At 39.5% G+C, this 12,446-nt stretch overlaps 1 protein-coding gene across 8 annotated transcripts in view; it reads left to right on the plus strand.

The window, feature by feature from the left end:
* Positions 1-12,446, plus strand: part of EXOC6B (exocyst complex component 6B) — a 618,440-nt gene that overhangs the window by 452,697 nt on the left and 153,297 nt on the right. For all 8 annotated transcript variants that reach the window (XM_086700860.1, XM_025932555.2, XM_086700857.1 and 5 more), the window contains one exon: positions 8,426-8,499. In XM_086700860.1, the coding sequence (XP_086556986.1) occupies positions 8,426-8,499 (74 nt within the window). The remainder of the gene's footprint in view (positions 1-8,425; positions 8,500-12,446) is intronic.

Here is a 12,446-nt window from a genome sequence, read left to right on the forward strand (position 1 = left end):
TGACGGGCATGATGAAAAATATACAAAGTATATATATAGCTCTCTGAAGGCAACATACATTTCTAATACAAGTTGAGTCAAAGCCATTGTGTAGTATCATGGACATTTGCTTCAATCCTAATTTCATAGCCGATGTAAAAATAGAATTCATAATGCTGTGAATTTTAGGAATGCTCTTTCTTGGTCATTTCAAAATCTAAGATCATTCTTGGCACATTTAATTTTAACTTAAGTTCATTACAGTCAACATCATCTAAAGCTGTGCTGTCCAGTGCTATAGCTATCAGCCTCAAGTGGCCATTTGAGCATTTGAGATATAGCTAGTCAGAAATGAGAAGTGCTGTAAATGTAAAATATATACTAAATTTTGGGGAAAAAAAGGCATGAATCATTTTTTTTTAAAGTAGACTCCATGCCCAACGTGGGGCTTGAACTCACGACCCTGAGGTCAAGAGTCACATGCTCCTGACCTGGGTGGCTCAGTCAGTTGAGTGTCTGACTCTTGATGTTGGCTCAGGTCATGATCCCAGGGTTGTGGGATTGAGCCCCATGTTGGGCTCCATGCTGGGCATGGAACCTGCTTAAAATATTCTCTCTGTCTCTCTCTCTCTCTCTCCCCCTCTTTAGACCCTCCTTTCCCACCCTCTACTCCTCCACTCCTCTCCCCACTCACGCTTGCTCTCTCTCTCTCTCTCTCTCAAAAAAATACACACACACACACACACACACACACACACACACACACACACATATATTTTTTAAAAAAAGAGCCACGTGTTTTACTGATGAGTCACCCATGTGCCCCCCAAATGAATAATTTTTAAAATATTAGTTTCATGTTGAAATTGAAATATTTTATGCATATTGAGTCAAACAAGATATGTTATTAATTTCAATATTAATTATTTTGTCTGTTTTTAGTGTATCTATTAGAAATTCTAAAATTACACATGGGGCTGGCATTTCTATTTGGACAGTGCTTTTCTAGAAAATTGATTTTCACTGTTATGTTAAATGACCTACAGAATCCTTCTCAAAATCCTTCTGTAAAATGTCAGAGAGCCGCAACTTTGTGTATATGTTTATACAGCAGGATAATCAGTGCTGAACAAACACATGGATAAAATTAAGTCCTTAAAAGCACAGTGAAAATTTCAAGGATATAAAGTCACTGCTTCTGAGCACTAGTTTTTCTCATCTCTCAGGAAGCCCACCCCTCTCATTGTGGACCCTCAGTTTTCCTAGAGATTGTACACAGAAGTACTGATTGGGAGAAGCTTCTTTTCACCATGATTTTAAAAGATATATTATGAAGCTGGCACTAACTTTGCAAAATTGTGAAGCATTTGGGAACTTCCGAGGAAAATTATGACTTTGCACAGATCTGTGTATTTTTAGGATTTTATGATTCCTAACTAAATGTAAAGGAATACTTAATATGCCTATAAAGGAACATGCAAAGTGAATATTTGTTTTTAGACATTTGAGGTGGGGGGGTGCCTGTTGAAATATTAGAAGGACAGACTTAGAGAGATCAGATTCTAAGTAGGTCACTGACTTCACCTTTTGGGCCTTAATTTGCTCATCGGTAGAAGTCCTCAGTAGTTCCAAATGCTCCTTTCAGCTTTAGCAGTGTAAGTTATAGACTCACGTCCGACGTCATCTTTTGCTCTGTTTTTGCCTGTTATTTTTCTGTGGAATATTAAGGTAAAGTCCGCTGCCGTGCGGCATGACGTTGTTCTGCCACTCGTTATTGTCTTGACTTCCTCAACCCTTCTTCCTCTGCAAAGAATCACACAATGCAAAAGTCACTCTCTTTAGTTTAGTGAATACGGCTAAGTATTCTTACCCATCATTTAAAATATTATTTCTCCAGACAAAGATGAGCACTTTATTTCAATAAAGGCACCCACTGCCCCTTGGACTCCATGAAATGGTGGGAACTTATATTATCTGTCTTCTAAACTTAAACAGAATTGTTTCTCTAGTTTGCTTTGCTAGATTCCGCTGACTAATTTCATTAAGCTGTTTACTGATTCTTCTTATATGTTAAATAAGATGTAGAAATCGACCTCTCTGATCTGCTAGGTTTATTCCTCTTAAAACAGCTTTTCTGTCCGGGAGAATGTGTGCTGTCACTGACACCAGCCACTGAATGTGCCAGGACCCTCCTTTCCTCCTGGTGGTACAGTTAGAGGGGCAGCCAGGTGGAGACTGATTGTCTTGTTTACTGAGCAGCAGCATGGAACTTCCTTCATGCTGGTGTCCATTTTCTCACTTATGGGAGATTAATTCCTTATTAATTAAAATGCCATGTCTGTCTGTCCTAGCTCTCAATGGTCTTTCAGAGCAAAAGGAGCTTGGAGAATTGAACTTAGAAAATCAAACTTTAAAAGTACTTTGCAAATCTGTGTGCAGTCCTGGCTTGGCATTTGCAATCAGATTTCAGTGTCGTCAGTTTCCATCAGATTTCTCTCACAGAACTTTGAGAATGTGTTTGAGTTAGCCTGTGCTTCCCTCTGCCCTTTTTGGGATGGGAAATGTAGTGAGTTACATATTTAAGGTATGTAAAAACAGAGCGTGATGTGCGTCATGGAGTCATACCCTGGCTAAATAAAGGTGCCTGTTTTTTATGATCACATGTCCATGCAAGCACACTTACACAAGTATGGTCAGTTTCATCTCCAAGGTGGTTTTTTTCTCCCCCTCACTCCCCAGCGTTTTCCTGTCTCCTTGGTATCTGTCTCCTTTGCTTACTTCTTTATGTTCTGGCCAACCTTTCTCTGACCAGCAGAGCCCCAAGTGGATTCCCTGTGGAGTCCATCAACTCCTGTCTATAATGAGCTTAGTGGAGCCACTGTGAAGTGATGCAAGAAGAGGCTAGCTTCCCCAGAGCCACACTTGGTAGTCTGGCACACTCCTTGTCTGTTGCTCCAGGGAGCTAGATACCAGGAAACCATTATGTTAATACAGCAACAGCAGCTCTTATTTTTTCAATCCCACAAGTACCACATGTGACCTGACATGATCTTAAGATGTAAACAAGAAGCCAACATACTTTGGGCCCCCCGGGTACTGCGTTTTCTTTCTCACCTGGCACTTTCGCCCTAGCCAAACCTCTGGTCCCTTCAGTGAGGGCTGGTGATGCTATCTTGTCCATTTTCTGACCTGGAAGTTCAGTGAGAGCAGTAGTGAATGACGGTATCTAGGGACCTCTGGTCAAAATTTTATCCACTGTCTTTTCAACTTCCTCTTATTTAACCAAATTATGGTTTTCTCCGACAATTGCTATTTTACCTATTTTCCAGAGAGGGTACTAGTTTTGCTTTTCTGAAATAAATTTTTATCTTGTTGCTCATCTGCTTTTGAAAATTATTCTTGTTCCATGAACAATTTGCATAAAATAGATCTGTAATTTTGTGACTCAGTTATACCCTTACAAACATGATTGTTCTCCTAGAGTTATTTCAGAAGAACTAGTTTTATTTTCTGTTTCTCACAACTTGCTTTTGATAAACTCTCAGATGTCCTATCCAGATACACAGATTATAGACTATGGCAGTCATTTTGATTTCTCAAAGCCCTTTCTAATCTGACTCTACCGTTTTATTCTAATTAGCCTTCTATGGTGTTTATAAAAATGGTTTTTTTCTTCAGCCAAATGTGAATGTACCTGATAATTTTAAAGTTTATTTAAATTTTTTTTTCCTTCCCCCTCTAAGTGATAGTGTTAGTTAATTATAAGATCAGCCTTCAAGAAGTGTAGAAAGCATTTTGAAATTAGTGGAATCCCTTCTTTTTCTCTTTTGGTAATTTTATATCATTATAAATAAACCTACAGGATATTTTTGAGAAATTAATATTGTTTTTAGAAATGATTGCCCAACCACATAGATTTAAGTGTGTAGGAGAATATGAAAGAACGTTGAATATTTGGTAAGTAAAATACTTTTTTTGTGTGATTTTATTTCCCCGTTTATGCCTTCACTTAATAATATGCCTTGTTTTCTGTAACTTTTATACCTCCTTTTTATTTTCTTAAATGAAAATATTTCCTTCGTAAACTTTGATGGGTTGGCAGTTTCCTCATTAAAAGATTTTTCACATTTGCAAATTGGGTCTTGGAGTGAAGCCCTGATACCAGCTTCAACTCTGAAGTCCCTACCGTGATGGTACAAGGGCAGGAAAGAGCTGCTGGGGAGAGCCAGAGCTCTCTGGAAAATGCATCACTGGTAGGCTCTACTAATCTGAACACATTTTTGAAGAGGAAGCTTTCTTGCCAGCCTCACTGGAACCTCGACTCAGTCCCTAAGTAACACATGCTGGTCAAATGTTGGGTTTGGGTCTTTGTGAAATAGAGCAAGCAACTTGTATAGTCTTGCGATGCCGTCTACACTACAGAACCCAGGCTTTGGAAACACTTGGTGTTGGAAACACTTAGAGACTGAAAACCTACTACAGATCTTGGACTCAGAGACAAGTCCAGAAAGGGTCTTGTCCATTGTGCCCCATATGTACATTGGTTCCACTCAGTCATAAGTGCATACTTTTACCTCTTTTGATGATTTCCAAAGAAGGAAGGTTTCCATTTGTGATGTTAAAGAGAGGCTTCTTGTGTGTGCATCTAATGAATTTGTGTATGCATCGGCCTGTTACACAGACTGGAGCTTTTTGTAGTTTTCTTCTTCTCTTTCTGTCAAGCAACATCTGGGAATTTGGGTGTGCAGACCAATCCCGGCTGCCTGTAATGCTAAATCTTGAATAAGTCCTATCCCTTGTCACTGGAGAAAGTATTACTAAATCAGCACCACTAGGTAATTTTGGTGCACGTGTGCACATGTGTTCTATTTCCTATTTTTGATTATGAAAGTGGTGTCTACTCATTTTAAAAGTTTATAAAATATAAAAAAGAAGAAAATCCTTTTGTAATCTTTCCGTCTACAACAGCCTCAGTTAACATTATGAAATGAGTGTTTACTATGCATATTATATTTTATAGAGTTGAAATCAGACTGCTTACAAATGTTCATTTATTTAAAATATTCACACTTTCTTATGCTGTTAACATTTTTTGTATATCTAAACAATTGACTCTAAGAGAACAACCGTGTTTTTAAGCGTATATTGAATCCAAACATTGCAAGAGATCTGTTTTATGCATTTTTTGAAATTCATAAATAACACCAATAAAAATTGCTGTGGCTAACATTCTGTTAATTAGTCATCTCAGTTTCATTTAAGTGAAAGACTTAAATATTTGCCTGTAAACAAATTTGCAGTGCAAGCTCACTAACTCATCACTGAATGGTAGCTGAATAAATTCTCCTGTTTTGTCCTGGGTATGTAACAGTGTTTCTTAACTTTTGTTTGGTCACCAGCCCTCTGAGAGTTCAGTGAAAGCTAGGAAGCTTCTTCCCAGAGAACTGTATATTCACACAGAAAACTAATTGTAATGATAATCAATTATGATATGCCAGGCCCTCTGCCAACTGCTCTATGTGTGTTATTTCATTTAATCCTCATGGTAGCACTATAAAGAATGCACTGTTTTCTTCATTTTTGAGAAAAAGACATTGAAGCTTTAAGGAGATTAAGTAATTTGCCTATGCCCGTAGACCTAGTATCCGAGCTCAAATTCTGATATTTATGACCTCAAAACCCGTCTCTTCAATCATTGTGCACCAAATTTTAGGGAGCCCATACATTCCTAAAACCTGCTTATTGGTACTCATATTAATAAGGCCACGTTACCTATTGCAATCTAAAGATTTTCATTGGCAGTGAAGAGGATGTATGATTAATGAATCTCGCTGTTTTTGTAACTTATTTAATTAATATATGAGTATTTGTTGAATATCTAGTATTTTAAATACTTGTTAGGTTCAGTGATATGGTCCTTATCCCTAAAGAGTTTACTATCTACATGAGAAGACAAGGATTGTATATGTAAAACAATGAGGAAAAAATACAAACATGAAGTTGAATATACAGTAATGAGACATTTCCATAAACTATATGTGAAAACGAATCTCTTTACTCTGTCATACTTTGAAGCAATTATCACTCTTTGATTCCCTGATTTATAAAAGGAAAAGCAAATCTAAAAGGCCACCATGTCCTCTGGGAACCTGGAAGATTCAGTGTGTCATAAAAATGAGGTCTATAAAGTGAGACTCTCGGTTTCCTGAGTGGTTTTGTCTGTGTCATCTGTCAGCCCCAGGGAGCATGCTCAACAAGGAGAGGTGAGAATGTGTAGGCAGCTCTCAAGCATTTCAACCTTGTGTCACAGGGTAATTCTATTGAGTTGGACATGTGTAGGTAAGCAGAACACCTTGACAGTTGCTATATTTTGACTCAAGAAAGGTTCCTACTGACAGAGAGGACTTTAGTACGTCAAGTGATGAAACATAGCCTTGAGTCATGCAGGAGCAGTGGGGGGAAACTAGCAACTTTGGATGAAACCATCAGGCATGGGAAGCCTATTGAAGCCGACCACTGACAATCAAGGCAGTCAAAAAGAGTGGCTGTGGCTATAATTCAAAGAACTGCTTTCTGTAGGAGCACAGTATGGGCGAGTTGTACATCTGACTTGAGCAGCTGCTGCGTATACAAGGTTAGCACAGATAATGGCTGTTGTAAGATATGAAGGATGGAGTATGTCAGGCTTTCCATTAACATGGCCCTCTTCAAGTATTTGTACAGTTGTAGGATTCTACTCTTTTGAAACTTGAATCATTTGGCCTATAATATGATGGAATTAATTTGCAAATAGCATTTGAGTTTTCTTTTCCTCGCAAATAGAAACCCAGTGCTGCTAATCATCCTATCTATAGTTTATCTCCTTTCACTTACAGTAGTTATTTTTTTGAAATATCTAAAATAATATTTTGTGTACAGTTGTAGAAATACGTGTGCTATATTTTGTTTAACAAATTTTGTTAAATTTCATTTCATGTGATGTTTCCATAATCCCTTTCAATTTTGTTTAGCATTATTTTTTTAAGTGGGGCAAGGATGTTATGAAAACCTATTCTGTCTAAGAAGCCCCAGATGGAAAATATTTTTTAAAAACAGGGATTCCCATAGTTGTTCACAAATCATCATTTAAATCTGTCCAGCTACTGGATGTTGGAAGTAATTTTCCAGGCATTTATGCAGGTATCTTGATGGATTTTATTTAATTTCAAAAAAAAAGTATGATACTAAGTCTGTATAATTTCTTAAATTCGTTCCTGGAATAAAACGTAATTGAAAACATTCCTTTTCATATTTGCTTTGAGCCAATACTGGAGTTGTTTTTGAGGTAAATGGTAGATTGATGTTAAATGTCCATCACACTTTGGCTTTATAGAGAGAATTCAAGACATAGTAACTGTCCAACTCTTGAATTTTCTCATTCTCTGTGTGTGGTGTGTGTGGTATGGGTGTGTGTGTAGGGAGCTTAAACAAGACCTTTTGATTTCATAATAAGCAGGGCTTAGGGACGATAAAACTTGACATTCTTAACTATTACTAGTGTCTGTCCCTATAGCCCGTGCAGTTATCTTCTTGTTAACGATGTAGAAGCCAGAGTCATAAACTGAGCATGGACCCAAGGCGCTACTGTAAATTGCAAATAGCATTCATGTGGTGTCTTTGACCTAAGACTAAATTGGGGTAGAGGGAAGAGAAAAAAAAGAGTTTTCGAGAGTGGAATAGAAGTAGAAGTCAAGGACAAAGAGTACACTAGTAGGATGGATATGTGCAAATGTTCCGTAAGCTTTTGCCATGAGATTTGTTTAGGTAGGCTTTTCATATCTGCAAGTACTCCTTTGCTCAGGAGCCAAGCAGTGGGTTGGGACAGCTTCTGCGTGTGTGTGTGTGTGTGTGTGTGTGTGTGTGTGTGTGTGTGTGTTGGCAATAATGCAGTCATGAGATAATACAAATAATCAGTGAGGGAATAATTAATGATGTGGCAGGGAATATTTTTTGATAAATGCTTGGGGAATGAGGTGACAGGCGTGAAATTAGAAAATTCCTTCAGCGATCTAAAATATAAATAGCTTTCGGAACTGAAAAGAGTTTCACAGCTGAAGATTTTATTGTGTTGAGAGGAAAAACTTTTTTCTCTCCCCCACTCCCTCCTCCTTTGCAAGTTGTTTGTCCATTCACAAAACAAATACTCTGAAGCCCAGCGCGGCTCATGGGAATAAATTTCAGGTCGAATTAGTACAGTTTCCTTGCTGTCAGGATGCTGGAATTAATGGTGTTTTGATGACACGAATTTTGAAGGGCAAACAAAGAAGCTGAAGGGAGAGAGACATGACTCCTTAGAAGCTTGGTCCTCCTCTCCCCCAGCCTCTCTTGTCTTCCCTGTCATCCGTCTGCCAATCTCCCTGTCCATGGTTAGTTAAAGGCGCTTTTTATCCTCTTTTCTTTCCCACAGAGTTTGCCAGATCCGGCCCGGTGCCTGGGTTCCAGGAGGACACGCTGCAGTTGGCCTTCATCGACTTGAGACAAGTAAGTCTTTGTGTTTTTGTTTTTTGTTTTTCTTTTAAGATGTGTGACTGAAGACCATCAGGTCTTAAGGAAAAGGGGAGGGGAGGGGGATTGGCGTTGGCGATTCACACTGGAGACCTAAGGGTTTTTCCCTGTGTTTGAGGCCACCTCTTTTATTTAGCTATCTGGGATCCTTAGCTATGGTGGAGTTAAAGGTTTTGTGGGTAGAAGGGAAGGCAGGAGGTGGGAGGAGGGACCCAGAGCGTAGAGGGACTCAAGTGACCCTCAAGTGATGTGACCCATTGTGCTATAGTTGGCTTCTGCAGACACAGCAGAAAGATAACTCCGCAGACCAATGCTAAGCAGGTGCACTGATGCAGAGACAGCCTGCCTGGGGACTTTTGTTTGTAGATAATGAGGGCAGCAGCATTTAAGAAAAATGAAATATTTTACATTCTGGATGGTTGGTTTGGCTTGTTGACTTTTTCCCTGCTGCCTTCAGTCTTCCCATCCCCTCCTTTGTAGAATGTGGTCAGCCAAGAGTGACTAAGTGGTGGTTTTAGAAGATGATTAGCAAAGGCCCTGACCAGTCATGCTAACCTGACAGGCAACCCTGTTAAAGTAGTGTTGATGAAAGCCAGTCGTCAGGCATACCTGAGCTTTGCAAGCCCATCAGTTAGAAAGAGTCATTCTCTAGGACTGTTGCTTGCAGATCAAAATGGGCAGGTTGGTAGGCCTTGGTGGTTTGGGTAGAGAGGAACAGGATGGGCGGGGGCCGAAAGAGGGAGAGAGTTAACCGGGCTCTGTCATCTCTTCACTCTGAAGATGGATGGCGTTGGATAGAAAGTGTGAATGAAGTAAGAATCAATGACTGATGCTTCTCTCCTATTAAAACAATCTTTTTTTTTTTTGTCTGTTTTAAAAAGGGGGCTGGCTTTGTTTCTCCTGCCATAATGATGCAGTGCCTCTTGTTTTCAGAGCTGACATAGTTTGCATTCTGAAAACTTTTAGATGCCCAGAGTATTTCTTAAAGCTATAGGACCCCTTGTATTGGTAGTCTCCTTACCACTGTGACTCGATTCATGCTGGAACAGCTTTTAACCCATAATGGATGGCCTGAGCTACCCCTGAATCCTTGTGGATGGGTGGTGTAATCTGTCATCTGATGACAATTCTGGAAAGCCCTGTTAAGCAGAAAACAGAAAATTGTGTCTCTATAGACCCGCCAAAGTTTGAGGATTCAAGCCGCGTCCCAGAAACGTGTGTCAACTTAATATTTGGGGGCCGAGGTGGGGGTTCTCGTACACATAAAGGCTTTCCCAGCATGGTCACAAATGGAGCTGAGTATCTCTTTCCACACTTATGACCTTCCACCTGTGGATTCAGCAACTCAACTGAGACATTCAGGTTTTAACCCCTTGGCTGATGTGAGACTGGGAGATTGGGATTTTGCCTTAGGGTTTTGTGGAGTGCTATCTGTTGGAATTTTCTCCCTTGTTTCTTCTCAGAAACTTCTGAGCCAATTGGCTTTTCTTGGAAAGCAGAAACTGAATTTCATTGGAGAGCCACATCCAAGGAAAAAATTTTTCCTTTCTCACTATTCATGAGAAGGAAGTGTGGTCATTCTCTCTAGTTTGTGGTTTTTGGTCCCTATGGAAAGCAACTGGTGTTCACAGAAAATGTTAACTAAGGGAGTAAGTTAGAAAACACAGCCAAATAAGGTGGATCTGAGCCGGGGACGAATGCTCAAGTATTTGTGGGCTCTCAGTGAGCACTGGTGTTTATGCTTAAGTTCCTACTTGCTGTTACATTTCTGTTCTCAGACTTCCTTTTATGATATTTTAGCAGGAGAAACCAAAACTCCTAAATTTTACTAAGAACGAGAGTATGTCTCTTCCTATTGAATCAATCACCTAATTTCTAGTTGTGTCTGTCTCTGTTAAAACAATAACTTTCCTAACCTAGACCATTTGAAAAACTTCCCCAGCTCTCAGGCTGTAGCTTTTTATTAGCAGCCCCCAGGTAGGTGGAATCATTGTGAGAAAAATTATCCCTCCCTGTTCTCTTCTGAAAATATTGATCTCTTTGCAGTCCATCTTCATTGTTCTCACAACTTGTTTAAAATGAGCATCTTTTTAAAAGGGGACTTCTTCTGAACTATGGAGATGTTCAAACTATCAGGAGAAAACCTGGGAGTATGTTTCCAAAGGAGATATCTGGACCTCAAATGAAGCATGATTAAGTGCCTTTGAGTATGTTGTCCTTCTGCATGTTTCCTTCGGAATCCCGTAATAGAATTATGGAATTTGGGGGTTGGGGCTCATTTGAAAAATCATGCAGGATAACCTTTGACTTGATACTTGAAACCATGTGTAGCACCCAGACTGTGCCTGTGTATCCTCCTTGAAGAAAACTCGCCACCCCAAGACAGCAAGGGCCTCCTTATGACAACCTGATTATTAGAAAGATGTTTCTTTTTTTTTTTAATTTTTTTTAATGTTTTATTTATTTTTGAGACAGTGAGAGACAGAGCATGAACAGGGGAGGGTCAGAGAGAGGGAGACACAGAATCTGAAACAGGCTCCAGGCTCTGAGCTGTCAGCACAGAGCCCGATGCGGGGCTCGAACTTACGGACCGAGAGATCATGACCTGAGCCGACGTCGGCCGCTCAACCGACTGAGCCACCCAGGCGCCCCTAGAAAGATATTTCTTAAGTTGGCTAAAATCTGTCTCGCTGAACTCTGACCCTCTGGTTCTTTATGTTTTTATTAATGCATCACAATTTCGGGGACAGGCTTCCTCTCCTGATTTATTGAGCATCCTCTCTGCTAGCAATTGAGTCTTTATCACATGTATAGCATTGAGACCCACTCCACAAGGAGTCCTCACACATGCAATTTTACGGAACAGATTGGAGACTCTACTCTCTTCGGTCTATGTGTTTCTTTCACATTGTTAACAACACAGATTTTTATCATTCTAACCGGTCTAAACCTCATTAGATCCTGATTCAGTTTTCTAGCTTAGTGACTGACTTAATCATCATGTTCTTTCTGAGTCTGACGTAACAATATTAAGCAGGCATGGCAGAAGTTAAAGGAAGAAGTTAAAGTTAGGGCAAGTTCTGGGGTGTGCACCCATGCAAAGCACCACGGTTACAGTGCAGCAAGGGTGTTCTTTTACTGTCATTGACTGTATCTGCCTCACTGCTTTATGAGCATGTTCATTCTGATCGTACTTTTGTGTTGCCTTGCTTTAGAGTGTTTCAGACACTGTCAAGTGAATAATTTTAAAATAATCAAAACACAGAATATTTGATGAGATCATCTCTGCATAGAGTGTAATAGCACAGTGTCATTTAAAAGCTATAGAAATTCAATTAGGACTCAATTTAGATACGGATAGCAAAACGATTCATCCTTTCCCACCTGTCCTGTCTATTCTCAGTCTCCTACTTCTTAAGGAAAAGAGTGAAATGACATCTTGACTACACAAGCTTTCATGATATTTTATATGCGTACAGCACTTCATAGTTAATGTACATTTATGTGCAAATCTCATTTGTCAGACTGCTAGGCTTAGAAAACCTGCTGTTAATGATAATGTGAATTAGACAGTGCAAATCAAAATCTCCTTTGCCACTAAATGTCCCAAGTCCATAAAAGGAGGATTGCAGTATGACTTCACATTCATGTGTTCAAATATGTGTGTGAATCGCTATCAAAGTCCAACTTCGGGTTAATGTTAGATCTTGACAAGGACAACTTAAAGGGCCCACTTATTAGCTATCCTGAAGTGGCATATGCACTCCAAGTACTAGTAGCTGCCAGCCCTTAATGTTTCATCATTGGGAATTACCATACAAGGTCCATAGCGGATTCTCAGTAGTGACTGGATTCTCTACCAGTACTCTGGTTTGTGTTTTTCTTCTTTTCTTAAGCATTCAGTAGATAATACTAATGTATAT

The sequence above is a fragment of the Puma concolor genome, chromosome A3 (assembly GCF_028749965.1).
Source record: "Puma concolor isolate L17-30 chromosome A3, mPumCon1.1.hap2, whole genome shotgun sequence".
NCBI lineage: Eukaryota > Metazoa > Chordata > Mammalia > Carnivora > Felidae > Puma > Puma concolor.